The sequence below is a fragment of the Felis catus genome, chromosome A1, assembly GCF_018350175.1.
Source record: "Felis catus isolate Fca126 chromosome A1, F.catus_Fca126_mat1.0, whole genome shotgun sequence".
Lineage (NCBI taxonomy): Eukaryota > Metazoa > Chordata > Mammalia > Carnivora > Felidae > Felis > Felis catus.
Window position 1 is genome coordinate 533,690 of NC_058368.1, and position 18,540 is coordinate 552,229.

General features: G+C 37.7%; 1 protein-coding gene across 1 annotated transcript in view; it reads left to right on the forward strand.

Annotated features, from left to right (window-relative positions):
* The window catches only part of RNF17 (ring finger protein 17), a 115,457-nt gene that overhangs the window by 71,542 nt on the left and 25,375 nt on the right, over nt 1-18,540 (forward strand). The window contains exons 23-26 of the mRNA XM_045037204.1: nt 617-707; nt 1,870-1,985; nt 3,616-3,902; nt 5,230-5,393. Coding sequence (XP_044893139.1) covers nt 617-707; nt 1,870-1,985; nt 3,616-3,902; nt 5,230-5,393 — 658 coding nt within the window. The remainder of the gene's footprint in view (nt 1-616; nt 708-1,869; nt 1,986-3,615; nt 3,903-5,229; nt 5,394-18,540) is intronic.

Sequence of the window (18,540 nt, forward strand, 5' to 3'; positions counted from 1 at the left end):
CTCAAAAATAAATAAACGTTAAAAAAAAAATTAAAAAAAATAAATTGTCCATAAATTATTGAGGCTAATATTCATGGGTAGCAATTCATATTATATTTAAAGTCCAGAAAAAGGCTTTCAAAAATGTTTGGGCAGTGGAATCATTATTGCAAAGGGATTGTTCTTTTTAAATTTCCATTAAATAGTTTTAAAGTGCTTTCTGTGTGCCAGGCACTATCCTAGGCATTAGGGATATGATGATGGACATAACACATAATACGTTATCCCCACTCTCAAGAGTTTATAGTCTACTCAGCATGTATGAAATGTACATAATAGGTAAAAAAAAAAAAAAGTACATAAAACATTACCTTTTTAAGGGTTCTCAGTGTAGCTGCAGAACAGATATACATGTTAGCATATGATATGATCCCTAAGTAGAATAGAGAGGAATAAGCAAAAGTCTATGAAAACAGAAGAAAATTATGAAAATAACAGAAGCCATGCTTTAATTGATTTCTCACTACATATGAAGTTTGTTCATATATATATGAATATATACGTATAGTGGTTCTTTTATATTTCTGTATCTTACGCTATTTGTTATAAAACAAGTCATCTGTTTTTGTTGTTTTAGACCAACTGGTGGGAGTGACAAGTGGACAGCTACAGCTTGTGACTGTCTTTCATTGTACCTGACTGGAGCTGTAGCAACCATAATCTTACAGGTGTGTAGTGGGCTAAACAGTTACAATGATGTTTTCTACAATTTATTGTTGAGAAAATAACAGCAAACTATTTGGATTTTTTGACAGCATTTTTGGTCTTATTTCAAGTTATAACACCTGTTTATTATAGATACCCCATAGATGATTATATGAATTAATCAAAACATTTCTAAAGTAATAATCTTGAGTTGATAATTTGCATGTCAAAAAACATGCTAGAGAGCATTTCTAAAGCCTTTTGCTATTCTTTACAAACTGAAGAGTTAGTCTTCTAGTGAAATCATATTGATTGTATGCATAAAAATGGGTGTTTGTGTAAGTATAGGTTTGAGAAGAGGGATATATTTTTTCAGAACCCTTAAAAGTATTCTTTCTTTACTTTTATTCCAATGGGATACCTTTTATTGTGTTAATGATTAGAATTTTCTTAGGTAATTTTTCCGTGTTACTTTTTCTATGTGTACTTTCTCTATTTTCCTAATTCCATGTGAAGCAGAGTATATAGGCCTTGCAGCACTTTCCTTTCTTTACACACACACATACAGCACAACTGGGAAAATACATTTCAGTTCTATAATTTGCAAACGGTTTAGGAAGATAGACAAATTTGTAACTTATGTTCCCCCAGCCTGTTCTGGGCTGAAAGAAAAGTTTGCAGTCTGCCTCCCCTGACAGATACACCCATGTTTCACCTTGACAGTGAAGTCTTCCTGGGGTGCCTGGGTGGCTCAGTCAGTTGAGCGTCCAACTTTGACTGAGGTCATGATCTCGCAGTTCGTGGGTTTGAACCCTGCTTTGGGCTCTGCGCTGATGTTGCAGAACCTGCTCTCTGTCTCTGTCTCTTCTCTGTCCCTCCCTCTCTGCCTCTCCCCCACTCATGCACACCTGCTTACTCAGTGTCTTTCTCAAAATAAATAAACTTTAAAACAAGATAAGACAGTGAGGTCTTCCTGATACATTTCACAAACCAACTATCTGTCCCACTTGACTCTCTTCCATGTTATTTTCTCTCTGATAGAGTCAGGTACCAAAATAACTTTACTAGGTTGGAAATTTATTTTTCTGACTTGGATAAATGTGGAGGAAATGCCTGTGAGAAGTATGTTGTTTATAAGGTTTCCTTTTAGTATTTCATATTTACTGTTTTCTTAAATCACTGCAGGAAAACAATACAACATGGCCATTACCTGTGAAAATTTTCTGCAGAGATGAGAAAGGAGAGCGTGTCGATGTTTCTAAATATTTGATTAAAAAGGGTTTGGCTTTGAGAGAAAGGAGGTATGTACTTTTTTTTTTAACACCAGTTTATAATGAAGGCTTCTTACTTGCCTGTGTAAATCCTTATATCTGTGTGCTTTCAAACCTGAATTTCATCTTGTTTGCTCCTAATGATTTACAAACTTAACCTTGAGAAGCCAGCTCAGAAATAAATTCATTCAGGATTGCTTATTTCTTTATTCAGGTTCATTAGCTCTTACATCTTTAAATCCCTACTGACATTTCTGTTTTTATGTTTTCCCTTTTGCTTTGGCATTTACACTCTAACCCAAAGGAAAAGAGAATTACATACTGGGTACCATATCTGAGCCCTTTGCCATCATTTGCTTAGACAGAAATGTTGAAGCTTTATGTTGGAAATTGTGGTAGGTATATACCAAAATGTGTTTATGTGAAACACGGATGGATAGCAGAAAAGTAATTGAACAATATTTAAATTTAAAGACCTTTCAGGTACTAAGTTTGTGGTTTAAGGTACCATTGGTACAAGAGGCAAAGGATGAGGATATTGCTATAGCCCTAGCTGCTGCTTTTTATTTCTCGCCTTCTAGATACAAGGCCTATTAGAACTGCAAACACATGTTCCAAGTAGCCACTTTGTACCATACGTGGCCAGATCTCTTTTTTTATCTTGCACTATTATAAATTAACTTATTTGGGCCAGGACCCCAGTCCTGATGTAATGGTAGGAGAATGAGAAATCAAAAATAAAATGGGGCATGAAGTAGTTAGGTAAGCATGGTAGCGTGTACTGGCATACAGCAAGGCTCTGCGTAAAGATACCCTACCCTGCATGTGTGTCTTTTCAGGTTCACTGGCTTTAGGCTAAAGCAATTCCTTGGTAAAAGAATGGTAAAGTGGAAAGTGCTAGGCAAGTTAATACTGCTAACAAGTACCACCGTGATGTTCTTTACTGCTTTTACGGCACTAAAACTATCAGCTGTCTCAAGGCTGAAGTCCAAGTGGGAACGATGTTAGTTGAAGAATTATGTAGCTGTCTCACAAGTGCTTATCTCCTTTTTTTTTAAAAGAAAGTACAAGAAAGTAGAAGAAACAAAAACCTACAATTCTATGAAAATAAACAATATTTCCTATTGGTTTTTTTTTATAGTAGGCGTACATTTTTTTAACTGGAAGGGAATGGCAGGAAGTAAAAAAATTATGAGTTATAGCTTATTACCACTGACACTATCTCAGTAGTGCTGAATTATTTTTAAGGGACTTATTATTTGTATTATTTTGATAGAATGTGTGTATGTTCTGTCTGTGGACTAAATTAGAATCAGCCTGAAGATGTTGTATTTCCCTTTAAGATCTAGTTAATTGTACAATACTTGTAATATACTTTGAGATTTTAAGACAGAATAACATGTAAATGTGAGACAGTAATTTAAAACATTTAAGTGAAATTATATTACTTTTTTCTCAAGCTGATTTATAATTTAAAACAATTTTTATTATAACTTAAATTATGCTCTTTTTTATGTAACAAATTAGACTAATGTATCCTAGACTAGAACAAATATTTTCTTTAAATTTCTAGTATATTTGAAGGACTCTCTTTATATCGTTTTCCAAAGAATGTTTTTATTTGCTCATGTTTAGATATATTATTTTTTGGATGTTACAGAATTAAAAAATTAAATAACAGCCATTCATCTGAGAAGTCTTTGGAAATCCCCCCAGAACAAGAAGATTCAGTGGTTACAAAGTGTATTAAGACTAACTTTGACCCTGACAAAAAAGCTGCTGATGTTATCAGTGAACACAAGGTATCTGAATTTAAGCAGAAAATTCCAGAACCAAGAACCACTGGATGCTACAAACCACCAGCTATTCCTAACATGAAAGTATTTGAGGCAACAGTTAGCTGCATTGGCAATGATGGAACTATATTTGTAGTACCTAAGTTGTCAGGTAATATCTTTTATGTTATGTGGGATTGATTAATCACTAAAAGTAGTAGCTAGCAGCCCAGTTCTCTATGAAGTATACATAGATTGAAATACCTTGGGCAAGGTTTAACCTCATTTTCACAGGTTTTTTGTGAAAATAACTCATGCAAAGTGCTTTTCACATAAAAATCATTTGTTGAGACATCAGGGATAGACACTGGGCATAAGAAAAACATGGAGCTGGTTCCAGGTTTGTAGGACCTGGCACTTATGCAAGTTTGGGAGCTCTCCAAGAGAAAAGAATACAAAAGTTCATATTCTGTAGAATGAGGAAAGAAACCACAACGAATGACTGGAGATTGGGAGCCCTTTGAGAATATTCATCTCCTTCCTGCTATCTCTTTAGGCTTATGTACAAATGTTTCCTTACTACAACCTGGGTGTATCCAGCATACTTTGTAACTAACAGCAGCTCTAGCACTCATGGGTATTTAAGTCCATTAGCTCCATAATAAGTATTCCAGCTATGGATAGGGGTATGATGGCTATGCATTTGTTGAAATTTTTGTCTCATTTGTTGACCTCCTAAACCCTGTTTTTCTAATTCAAACACAAAACAAATCTGTGCAATTTGCTATTCTAGAAGTGAATAGTCATAGCTAAAGCTGGTTGACTGTTAACGTTGTCAGGCAATGTGCTAGATGTTTTACATTTAATCCCCCGCAATACTGATAATGGAGACAGGTTCTGTCATACCAGGTTTACAGATTAAACTGAGGCTCATGGAGGTAAAGAAACAAGATCACACAACTAAATTGGTAGAACTGATGTGGTAGAACTAAAGTGGTAGAACCCATACTTTGCCTTCAGTGGTATCAGTTATGGGGATATGTATTTACTGTGGAAATGATGAGCCAATTAGCAGCAAATAGCAACATTAGAATTTTAATTTTATATCCCAGAATTATGTTGTGTCTATCTAAGCATCAAGTAACACCTGACTTGTGTTCTACTTTTACCTAAGTATGCTGGTAAAATGACATTATCTTAACATGGTAGTTCTTTTATATTAGGCTATCTGTTAATGTGTTTAGAGCTTTTAACCATGCTTTATTCCCAAAATAATGCTTACATTTATAACCAGAGATCAGAATAATTATTTACATGCTGTTAGTTCCATGTTTTGAAACGTATGGAAGCTACTGAAGGAGTTATATTTTTATTAAAGCTCTAGTAGTTCCTTATACTATTATCCCGGTGATGAGATTATTAAAGGTTATTGATGATTTCATATTGAAAATGGGAGGAAATTCTTCCTAAATGCTTTCTATTTTTAATAATTTCTTCAGAATTTGAGCTAACAAAAATGATGAATGAAATTCAAAGTAATTTAAAATGCCTTGGTCTTTTGGAGCCTTATTTCTGGAAAAAGGGAGAAGCCTGTGCAGTAAGAGGATCAGATACTATGTGGTATCGAGGCAAGGTAATGGAAGTTGTTGGCGGCAGTATTAAGGTGAGTCTGGTATACTTTTGTGACTACTTTAAGGCTAAATGTTATAATGTTAAGTGATCTTTAGAGTATAAATACATGAAAGTTTGATTAAAACATGTATTAATGAGTTCAGTCTTGTAGGAAGACCAGATACATTATACATTTATTCATAATAAGAATTTTTATTTCCAGGGCACCTGGCTGAGTCAGAGTGTGTGACTCTTAATCTTGGGGTCATAAGTTTGAGCCCCATGTTGGATGTAAAGAGAACTTAAATAGGGGCCTGTGTGGCTCAGCTGGTTAAGCATCGACTCTTGATTTCAGCTTGGGTCATGATTTTGTGAGATCCAGCCCCACATCAGGCTCTGTGCTGACAGCATGGAGCCTGCTTGGGATTCTCTCTTTGCCTTTCCCCAACTTGCACATGCACACATGTGTGTGCTTTCTCAAAAATAAATGAATGAATGAATAAGAATTTTGACTTTAAAGTATATTTATTAACTTGAGTAATCAAAAAATATTTCCAGGTAGAGATTTGGCTTTTGGTGCCTTAATGGTACCACTTACTTGTAATTGGCAGCCCTGTTCGTACACAAACGAGTAAGGCAGCTTGTTTTCCAATATGTTAGATATTTCCTTAGCAAATTTGTTTACAGCCCAGCTAATTTACCCTTTCACAGTAATAGTTTATCTTTCCAGAATACTGAGGTAGTACTTGAGTTTCATGCAAAATCTTCAGAGAGAACTGCATATTTTGAAAAACCGCATTCTTGGGGGGAGAGGAAAAATTAAAGAGAAAAGTCTTTTGTTTCTATTTGCACAAGATTTTTATTACATATTTGATGATGATACCTAACAATTACAAAGCACTTCAGGTTTTTAAGCTTCTTTCACATGTGTGCATTCATATTTTATAATTCATTTCCAACTATCGAATAGATTATTCACATTTTACTAATAAGAAAATTGATATTTAGATCCAGTGACAAGCCCAAGGTCACCATATCAGTGAGTAGTGATGCTGGCATTCATACCTATACATCTGATTGCTAAATTTCCAATCTGAGTCGTGTGCTTTTTCTGCTGGACTATAAGCTTTAAATCGTTTTAATAAAAGTGAAATGGTTTCAAATTTTCAGTATTTGAGCATATGGATACTTAAAGATTCATGTGTTTAAATGCAAATGGGTCCACTTTCACATACATTTGAATTGTTCAGATAACCCTTTTTCTTTTTTAATATAAAAGTAAACTAAAAATCAGGGCACCTGGGTGGTTCATTTGGTTAAGCGTCCAACTTCAGCCCACGTCATGATCTCACGGTTTGTGATTTTGAGCCACACGTCAGGCTCTGTGCTGACAGCTCAGAGCCTGGAGCCTGCTTCGATTCTGTGTCTCCCTCTCTGCCTCTCATGCTCTGTCTCTGTCTCTGTCTCTCTCTCTCCCACAGAAAAAAATAAACTTGTTGTCATGACACTTGAACTTTACGTGTATGGAATCTAAATAAATAGGATGGTGGTGAACATTGATTTTTCTCACACTAAGATCTCTGTTTTAAATTTGTATTATACTTTGGTATTTTAATAATTACTTTTTATTTTTTCTTAAGGTCATTTTACATTTCAAGTATACACAATAAATTTTTCATTCCTTAACCTGATATCTTTAAAGTTTATCCTGTGGTCTCCTTTAAGAAATAATTACAGGGGGTTAGGGGAAGATAGTGACATAGGAGGACGCTGGGCTCACCGAGTACTGCTGATCACTCAGATTCCCCCTACACCTGCCTAAATAACCCAGAAAACTGCCAGAAGACTAGCAGAACAGATTCTCTGGAGCCAAGCACAGACGAGAGGCCTACAGAAGAGGGTAGGAAGGGCAGAGAGGCGGTGCACGCTCCACGGACTGGTGGGAGGGAGCTGGAGCGGAGGGGCGGCCTGCCGGCCAAGCAGAGGCCTTGAGTCTGGCTTGCAAAAGGGGAGGGGCCAGATGGAGTGTGTTCCAACAGCAAACGGGACTTAACATCTGGAAGGTTATAAGTTAACAGCTCTGCTCGGAGAGCGGGAAGGCTGGAGGACAATGGTAGGGAGAGTTGTTGAGCCCTGGACGACAGAGCTCAGCTTGGCGGGGAACAAAGGCATTCGCCAGCCCCATCTCCCTCGCCCATTCCCCAGCCAAAATCCCAAAGGGAACCAGTTCCTGCCAGGGAATTTGCTTGCACCATGCAAACACCCAACGCTATGCTTCTGCGGATCCATCCCTCTGGCGGTGGGCCTGACTCCCTCCCGGTGCCGCAGGGCCCCTCCCGAAGCAGATCTCCAAAGGATAAGCGAGCTAAGCCTGCCCCTGCTGCCCCTGTGCACCTTGCCAATCCACCCCAGCTAATACACCAGATCCCCAGCACCAGAAGCCTGGCAGTGTGCAAGTAGCCCAGACAGGCCACGCCACCCCACAGTGAATCCCGCCCCTAGGAGAGGGGAAGAGAAGGCACAAACCTGTCCGACTGTGGCCCCAGCAGTGGGCTGGGGGCAGACATCAGGTCTGACTGTGGCCCCGCCCACCAACACAAGTTATTCAAGACAGCACAGGGGAAGTGCCCTGTAGTTCCGCACCACTCCAAGGACTATACAAAATGACAAAACAGAAGAATTCCCCCCAAAAGAATCTCCAGGAAATAACAGCTAATGAACTGATCAAAAAGGATTTAAATATAACAAAGTGAATTTAGAATAATAGTCATAAAATTAATCACTGGGCTTGAAAACAGTATAGAGGGTAGCAGAGAATCTATTACTACAGAGATCAAGGGACTAAGGAACAGTCAGGAGGAGCTAAAAAATGCTATAAATGAACTGCGAAATAAAATGGAGACAACCATGGCTCAGATTGAAGAGGCAGAGGAGAGAATACGTGAACTAGAAGATAAAATTATGGAAAACAAGGAAGCTGAGAAAAAGATTAAAAAATTCAGGAGTATGAGGGGAAAATTAGAGAACTGAGTGATGCACTAAAGAGAAATAATCTACGCATAATTGGTCTTCCAGAGGAGGAAGAGAGAGGGAAAGGTGCTGAAGGTGTACTTGAAGAAATAATAGCTGAGAACTTCCCAGATCTGGGGAAGGAAAAAGGCATTGAAATCCAAGAGGCACAGAGAACTCCCTTCAGACATAACTTGAATCAATCTTCTGCATGACATATCATAGTCATACAGGCAAAATACAAGGATAAAGAGAAAATTCTGAAAGCAGCTAGGGATAAACGTGCTGTAATATATAAAGGGAGACCGATAAGACTCGTGATGGATCTCTCTACTGAAACTTGGCAGGCCAGAAAGGAATGGCAGGAAACCTTCAATGTGACGAACAGAAAAAATATGCAGCCGAGAATCCTTTACCCAGCAAGTCTGTCATTTAGAATAGAGGGAGAGGGGCGCCTGGGTGGCGCAGTCGGTTAAGCGTCCAACTTCAGCCAGGTCATGATCTCGCGGTCCGTGAGTTCAAGCCCCGCGTTGGGCTCTGGGCTGATGGCTCAGAGCCTGGAGCCTGTTTCCGATTCTGTGTCTCCCTCTCTCTCTGCCCCTCCCCTGTTCATGCTCTGTCTCTCTCTGTCCCAAAAATAAATAAATGTTGAAAAAAAAAATTTTTAGAATAGAGGGAGAGATAAAGGTCTTCCCAAACAGACAAAAACTGAAGGAATTCGTCACCACTAAACCAGCCCTACAAGAGATCCTAAGGGGGATCCTGTGAGACAAAGTACCAGAGACATCGCTAAAGGCATGAAACCTACAGACATCACAACAACTCTAAACCCATATCTTTCTATAATATTGAACGTAAATGGACTAAATGTGCCAACCAAAAGACAGAGTATCAGAATGGATAAAAAAAACAAGACCCATCTATTTTCTGTCTATAAGAGACTCATTTTAGACCTGAGGACACCTTCAGATTGAAAGGGAGGGGATGGAGAACTATTTATCATGCCATTGGAAGTCAAAAGAAAGCTGGAGTAGCCATACTTGTATCAGACAAACTAGACTTTAAATTAAAGGCTGTAACAAGAGATGAAGAAGGGCACTATAAAATAATTACAGGGAGTATCCATCAGGAAGAGCTAACAATTCTAAATGTCTATGTGCCGAATACAGAAGCCCCCAAATATATAAAACAACTACTCACAAACATAAGCAACCTTATTGGATAAGAATGTGGCAATTGCAGGGGACTTTAACATCCCACTTACAACAATGGATAGATCATCTAGACACAGGATCAATAAAGAAACAAGGGCCCTGAATGATACATTGGATCAGATGGACTTGACAGATAGATTTAGAACTCTGCATCCCAAAGCAACAGAATATACTTTCTTCTCGAGTGCACATGGAACAGTCTCCAAAATAGATCACATACTGGGTCACAAAACAGCCCTTCATAAGTATGAAAGAATTGAGATCACACCAGGATCTCACACTTTCAGACCACAATGCTATGAAACTTGAAATCAATTACAGGAAAAAGTCTGGAAAACCTCCAAAAGCATGGAGGTTAAAGAACACCCTAGTAAAGAATGAATGGGTCAACCAGGCAATCAGAAGAAATTTAAAAATATATGGAAACAAATAAAAATGAAAATACAACAATCCATACGCTTTGGGATGCAGCAAAGGCAGTCCTGAGAGGAAAATACATTGCAATCCAGGCCTATCTCAAGAAACAAGCAAAATCCCAAGTACAAAATCTAACAGCACACCTAAAGGAACTAGAAGCAGAACAGCAAAGACACCCCAAATCCAGCGGAATAAGAGCAATAATAAAGATCAGAGCAGAAATAAACAAAACTATAGAGCAGATCAATGAAACCAAGAGTTGGTTTTTTGAAACAATAAACAAAATTGATAGACCTCTAGCCAGGCTTCTCAAAAAGAAAAGGGAGATGACCCAAATAGATAAAATCATGAATGAAAAGGGAATTATTACAACCAATCCCTCAGAGATACAAGCAATTATCAGGGAACACTATGAAAAATTATATGCCAACAAACTGGACAACCTAGAAGAAATGGACAAATTCCTAAACACCCACACACTTCCAAAACTCAGGAGGAAATAGAAAGCTTGAACAGACCCATAACCAGCGAAGAAATTGAATCAGTCATCAAAAATCTCCCTACAAATAAGAGTCCAGGACCAGATGGCTTCCCAGGGGAGTTCTACCAGAAGTTTAAAGCAGAGATAATACCTATCCTTCTCAAGCTATTCCAAAAAATAGAAAGCGAGGGAAAACTTCCAGACTCCTTCTATGAAGCCAGCATTACTTTGATTCCTAAACCAGACAGAGACCCAGTAAAAAAAGAGAACTACGGGCCAATATCCCTGGTGAATATGGATGCAAAAATTCTCAATAAGATACTAGCAACTCGAATTCAACAGCATATAAAAAGAATTATTCACCATGATCAAATGGGATTCATTCCTGGGATGCAGGGCCGGTTCAACATTCACAAATCAATCAACGTGATACATCACATTAATAAAGAAACGATAAGAACCATATGATCCTGTTAATGCAGAAAAGGCCTTTGACAAAATTCAGCAACCTTTCTTAATAAAACCCCTTGAGAAAGTCGGGATAGAAGGAACATACTTAAAGATCATAAAAGCCATTTATGAAAAGCTCACAGCTAACATCATCCTCAATGGGGAAAAACAGAGCTTTTTCCCTGAGATCAGGAACACGACAGGGATGTCCACTCTCACCGCTGTTGTTTAACATAGTGTAGGAAGTTCTAGCATCAGCAATCAGACAACAAAAGGAAATCAAAGGCATCAAAATTGGCAAAGATGAAGTTAAGCTTTCACTTTTTGCAGATGACATGATATTATACATGGAAAATCCGATAGATTCCTCCAAAAGTCTGCTAGAACTGATACATGAATTTAGCAAAGTTGCAGGATACAAAATCAATGTACAGAAATCCGTTGCATTCTCATACACTAATAATGAAGCAACAGAAAGACAAATAAAGAAACTGATCCCATTCACAATTGCAGCAAGAAGCATAAAATACCTAGGGATAAATCTAACCAAAGATGTAAAAGATCTGTATGCTGAAAACTGTAGAAAGCTTATGAAGGAAATTGAAGAAGATATAAAGCAATGGAAAAACATTCCCTGCTCATGGATTGGAAGAAAAAATATTGTCAAAATGTCAATACTACCCAAAGCTATCTACACATTCAATGCAATCCCAATCAAAATTGCACCAGCATTCCTCTCGAAACTAGAACAAGCAATCCTAAAATTCATATGGAACCACAAAAGGCCCCGAATAGCCAAAGTAATTTTGAAGAAGACCAAAGCAGGAGACATCACAATCCCAGACTTTAGCCTTGACTACAAAGCTGTAGTCATCAAGACAGCATGGTATTGGCACAAAAACAGACACATAGACCAATGGAATAGAATAGAAACCCCAGAACTAGACCCACAAACGTACGGCCAACTAATCTTTGACAAAGCAGGAAAAGAACATCCAATGGGAAAAAGACAGTCTCTTTAACAAATGGTGCTGGGAGAACTGGACAGCAACATGCAGAAGGTTGAAACTAGACCACTTTCTCACACCATTCACAAAAATAAACTCAAAATGGATAAAGGACCTGGATGTGAGACAGGAAACCATCAAAACCTTAGAGGAGAAAGCAGGAGAAGACCTCTCTGACCTCAGTCGTAGAAATTTCTTACTTGACACATCCCCAAAGGCAAGGGAATTAAAAGCAAAAACGAACTACTGTGACCTCATGAAGATAAAAAGCTTCTGCACAGCAAAGGAAACAACCAACAAAACTAAAAGGCAACCAATGGAATGGGAAAAGATATTTGCAAATGACATATCGGACAAAGGGCTAGTATCCAAAACCTATGAAGAGCTCACCAAACTCCACACCCGAAAAACAAATAACCCAGTGAAGAAATGGGCAGAAAATATGAATAGATACTTCTCTAAAGAAGACATCCAGATGGCCAACAGGCACATGAAAAGATGCTCAACGTCACTCCTCATCAGGGAAATACAAAGCAATACCACCTCACGCCAGTCAGAGTGGCTAAAATGAACAAATCAGGAGTCTATAGATGCTGGCGAGGATGTGGAGAAAAGAGAACCCTCTTGCACTGTTGGTGGGAATGCAAACTGGTGCAGCCGCTCTGGAAAACAGTGTGGAGGTTCCTCAAAAAATTAAAAATAGATCAACCCTATGACCCAGCAATAGCACTGCTAGGAATTTACCCAATGGAGTGCTGATGCATAGGGGCACTTGTTCCCCAATGTTTATAGCAGCACTTTCAACAATAGCCAAATTCTGGAAAGGGCCTAAATGCCCATCAACTGATGAATGGATAAAGAAATTGTGGTTTGTATATACAAAGGAATACTACTGGCAATGAGAAAGAATGAAATATGGCCCTTTGTAGCAACCTGGATGGAACTGGAGAGTGTGATGCTAAGTGAAATAAGCCATATCTGAGAAAGACAGATACCATATATTTTCACTCTTATGTGGATCCTGAGAAACTTAACAGAAACCCATGGGGGAGGGGAAGGAAAAAAAAAAAAAAAAGGTTAGAGTGGGAGAGAGCCAAAGCATAAAAGACTCTTAAAAACTGAGAACAAACTGAGGGTTGATAGGGGGGTGGGAGGGCGGGGAGGGTGGGTGATGGGTATTGAGGGAGGGCACCTTTTGGGATGAGCACTGGGTGTTGTATGGAAACCAATTTGACAATAAATTTCATATATTGAAAAAAAATAATTACATTAGGGGTGCGTGGGTGGCTCAGTTGGTGAAGCATGTGACTCTGGATGTTGGGGTTGTGAGTTTGAGCCCCACATTGGTTGTAGAGATTTCTTAAAAATAAAATCTTAAAATAAATATTACATTAAACTGTACTCACCCTAACTACCTGTAATGTACTCAGATACCTTTTATTCAGTTCTATTTCATTGTTTAAATGCTGATTGCCAAACCAACCCAATTAAATAGTAATGTGTTAATTTCATTACATTTGGGCAAAATAAATCACTTATTGACATTCCTTATTAACTTTAAAAAGTACATCAAAACAGTATGGCACTGGCATAAAAACAGACGCAGTGGAAGAGAATAGAAAGCCCAGAAATAAACGAATGCTTATGTAGTCAATTAATTTATGACAAAGGAACCAAGAATATACAATGGGGAAAAGACCTTCTCTTCAACAAAGGTGTTGGGAAAACTGGACGGCAACATGCAAAAGAATGAAACTGGATTATATCATATGCTATACACAAAAATTAACTCAAAATGGATCAAATATTTGAAATAAGGACCTGAAACCATAAAACTCCTAGAAGAAAACACAGGCAATAACTCCTTGATGATGGGTCTTGGTGACCCATCAAAGGCTGCCAAAGCAAAAATAAACACCTAGGACTACATCAAACTAAAAAATTTCCCACAGCAAAGGAAACCATCAATAAAATGAATAGGCAACTTGTCAAATGGGAGAAAATATTTGCAAATCATGTATCTGATAAGGTGCTAATATTCAAGATATATAAAGAACCCATATAACTCAATAGCAAAAAACAATCTGGAAAATTTGGTAGAGGATCTGAATAGACATGTTTCCAAAGAAGACATACAGATGACCAGCATGTACATGAAAATGTGCTCAAAATCACTAATCTTTACGGAAATGCACCTCAAAGCTACAATATCACTTCATACTTGTTAGGACTGTTATTAAAAAGTCAAGAAATAACAAGTGTTGGTGAGAATGTGGACAAAAGAGAACCCTTGTGCACTGGGAATGTAAATTGGTACAACCACTACGGAAAACAGTATGGAGGTTCCTCAAAAAATTAAAACAGAACTATCATATCCAGAAAGTCCATTTCTGGGTATTTGTCTGAAGGAAATGAAAACACTCAAAAAGCTGTATGCAAAAAAAAAAATACACACACACACACACACACACACACACACATATATGTATGTATATGCACCCCCATGTTCATTGCAGCATTATTTACAATAGCCAAGATATGGAAGCAACCTAAGTGGTCTATTGATGCATATATATATATATATATATATATATATATATATATATATATACATACATATATATATATATATACATACATATAAACACACACATACACGCGCACACATGCATGCAATGGAATATTCAGTCACAAAAAAAGAAGGAAAACTTGCCATTTGCAACAATATGAATGGATCTTGAGGGCATTCTGCTAAGTGAAATAAAGTTAGAGAAGGACAAATACCACATGATCTCACTTATTTGTGGAATATAAAAAACAAAACACCATCAGTATCAAAAAATACTAAGCTCATGGATACAGAGAACAGATTGGTGGTTCCAAGAGATGAAGGGGTGGGGGTGTACAAAGTGGGTGAAGGATCAACAAATACGAACATCCAGCTATAAAATAAATCATGGGGATGTACAGCATGGTGACTATAGTTAATAATACTATAATAATACTATATTGTATATTTGAACATTGCTAAGAGTAAATCTTAAAGTTTTCCTCTCACACAAAAAAATTTATGGCGATGGATGTTAACTAGATTTATTGTGGCAATCATTTCACATTATATACAAATATCAAGTCATTATTTGTATACCTGAAACTAATGTTATATGTCAATTAAAATAAATTTTTTTTTATTAAAATTTTTTTTCAACGTTTTTTTATTTATTTTTGGGACAGAGAGAGACAGAGCATGAACGGGGGAGGGGCAGAGAGAGAGGGAGACACAGAATCAGAAACAGGCTCCAGGCTCTGAGCCATCAGCCCAGAGCCTGACGCGGGGCTTGAGCTCACGGACCGTGAGATCGTGACCTGGCTGAAGTCGGACGCTTAACCGACTGCGCCACCCAGGCGCCCCTAAAATAAATTTTAACAGGGCGCCTGGGTGACATGTCAGTTGGGCATCTCACTTCGGCTCGGGTCATGATCTCATGGTTTGTGGGCTCGAACCCCATGTCAGGCTGTTTTGACAGCTCAGAGCCTGGAGCCTGCTTCGAATTGTGTGTCTCCCTCTCTCTCTTTGCCCTCTGCCCACTCGTGCTCTCTCTCTTTCTCTAAAAAGTAAACATTAAAAAAATTTTTAAAGGGTGCTGGGGTGGCTCAGTCGGTTAAGCGTCTGACTTCGGCTCGGGTCATGATCTCACGGTTCGTGGGTTTGAGCCCCGCGTCGGGCTCTGTGCTGACAGCTCAGAGCCTGGAGCCTGTTTCAGATTCTGTTTCTCCCTCTCTCTCTGCCCCTCCCCTACTTTCACTCTGTCTCTCTCTGTCTCAAAAATAAACATTAAAAAAAATTTTAAATAAATTTTAACTTTTAAAAAGAAAAAAATTGGAATGCATATTAAAACAAAAAACACAACTGGAAGAGACAGAGACACGTTAGAACAAGACATGACAGAGATGTTGGAATTACCTGAGAATTTAAAACAACTATGATTAATATGAAAAGGGTTCTTGTGGATAAAGTAGACTGTGCAAGAACACATGGACAGTGTAAGAAGAGAGAGAAAAATACTAAGAAAAGACAAAGTAGAGATAAATACATAAACAAAAATGAATGCATTTGATGGACTTATTAGTAGACTGGACACAGATTGTGTGTGTGTGTGTGTGTGTGTGTGTGTGTGTGTACATACATACACACCACACATCTTGAGACCTCCCAAACTGAAAAGAGAACAAAGACTGAAAAAAAAATTCAAATACCCAAGGACAACTACAAAAGGTATAACATATGGATAATGTGAATACCAGTAAAAGAAAGGATTGAAAAAGTATTTGAAATAATTACAACTGAGAATTTTCCCCAAATTAATGTCAGACACTCAACCACAGTTCCAGGAGCTAAGAGAACACTAACCAGGATAAATGCAAAAACAAAAATGTTTTAAACTACACCTGGGCATATCATTTGGAATTACAGAAAATTAAAGAAAAAATCCTGAAAAAAGCCAGAGGAAAAATGGACCTCACCTATAGACAGACAATGAATTAGATCCAAGGGCAGCTGGGTGGCTCAGCTGGTTAAGCGTCCGACTCTTGATTTCAGTTCAGGTCATGATTTCATGGTTCATGGGATTTAGCCCCACATTGGGCTCTGTGCTCACGTTGTGAGCCTGCTTGGGATTCTCTTTCCCTCTTTCTCTGCCCCTTCCCTGCTCACATGTGCATTCTCCCTCTCTCTCAAAATAAATAAACTTTAAAAAAAATTAAGAATTACATCCAATTTCTCCTCAGAAGCCATACAAACAAGAAGAAGGTGGGTTTAAATGTTTAAAATCTTAAGAAAAACACCCCACCAAACTGTGAAATTAACCTTCAAAACTGAGTGATAAACAAAGACTTTCACAGAGAAACAAAAATTGAACTTGTTGCTAGTAGACCTGCCTTGCAAGAAATAGTACAAAAAATTCTTTAACTTTAAAGAGAAGGAAAATAATAAAGGTCAGAAACTCAGATCTAAGTAAAGAGAACTGAAGAAGGAATAAGTGGAGATAAAACTTGGAGTTTTCTTATTCTTAATTGATGTAGCATAATAGTTCAAAGTAATAATAGCAACAATGTGGTTAGTATATATGCTTATGTACGTATATACAAATATACCAAATGCATATGTATGCTTGCTTAAATATAAGTGAAATAGATAACCATAGTACAAGGAATGGAAGAAAGGAATTAGGATTGTTATAAGGTATTCATGATACCTGCAAAGTGGTAAATGTTTAATAATGATAATAATTCAGTATTATAGTAAACTAAATGGAAACCACTAAAAATTGCTTTTTTTTAAGTAGGCTTCATGCCCAGTGTGGAGCCCAACGTGGGGCTTGAACTCACAACCAAGAGATCAAGACCTGAGCTGAGATGAAAAGTCAGATGCTTAACTGACTGAGCCACCCAGTTGCCCCTAAAAATTGCTTTTTAAAAAGTATAATTTATATGCTAAGAAAAAGAAAATGCAATTATATAAAATGCTCATTTAAAACCACGAGGCAGAAAAATAGTGGAAAACAAGAACAAAGAACAAAAGCAGTAAATGGAAAATAGTAACAAATAAATGTACCAATTAACTGTATGTTGTCTACAAGAAACCCACTTTGAGTATAAGATACATATAGATTTAAAATGAGTGGGAAAAAATGAGTGGATAGAGAAAAATATTCTGTGCCAACACTCATTGGCAGAAAGCAGGGATATCTATAATTTCAGAGTAGACTTCAAAGCAGGAAAGTTATCAGGGATAAAGAAGGGCATTACATAATGACAGAGGAGTCAATTCTCTAAGAAGACATTACAGTTCCTAATATGTATGTGCATAACAACAAAAAAGTAAATCTGCATGAGGCAAAAACTAATAAAATTGGAAAGAGAAATACCCACTAACATAGTTGTGAACTTCAACACTCTATCAGAACTGACAGGTCTAGCAAGCAGAGAATCAGTAAGGACATAGTTGAACTCAAAAATACCATCAATCAACTGGATATAATTGGCATCTCTGGACTAATTCATTGAACAATAATATGTTCTTCTCAAGCTCACATGGAATATTTATCAAGATATACCACATTCTGAGCCATAAGACACACTTTAAGTTTAAAGAGGTAGAAATCAGTGTCGGCTCTCAGACCAGAATGGAATTAAACCAGAAACCAGTAACAGAACGATAATCCCAAAATACATAGAGATTTAACCACAAACTTCTAAAATACACATGGGTCAAGGAAGAAATCTCAAGAGAAATTTAAAAATATTTTGAGCTAAATGAAAATGAAAACACTTATCAAAACTTATGAGATGCTGGGCGCCTGGGTGGCGCAGTCGGTTAAGCGTCCGACTTCAGCCAGGTCACGATCTCGCGGTCCATGAGTTCAAGCCCCGCGTCAGGCTCTGGGCTGATGGCTCAGAGCCTGGAGCCTGTTTCTGATTCTGTGTCTCCCTCTCTCTCTGCCCCTCCCCCGTTCATGCTCTGTCTCTCTCTGTCCCAAAAATAAATAAACGTTGAAAAAAAAAATAAAAAAATAAAAAAAACTTATGAGATGCAATGAAAGCATTGCTTAGAGGAAATTC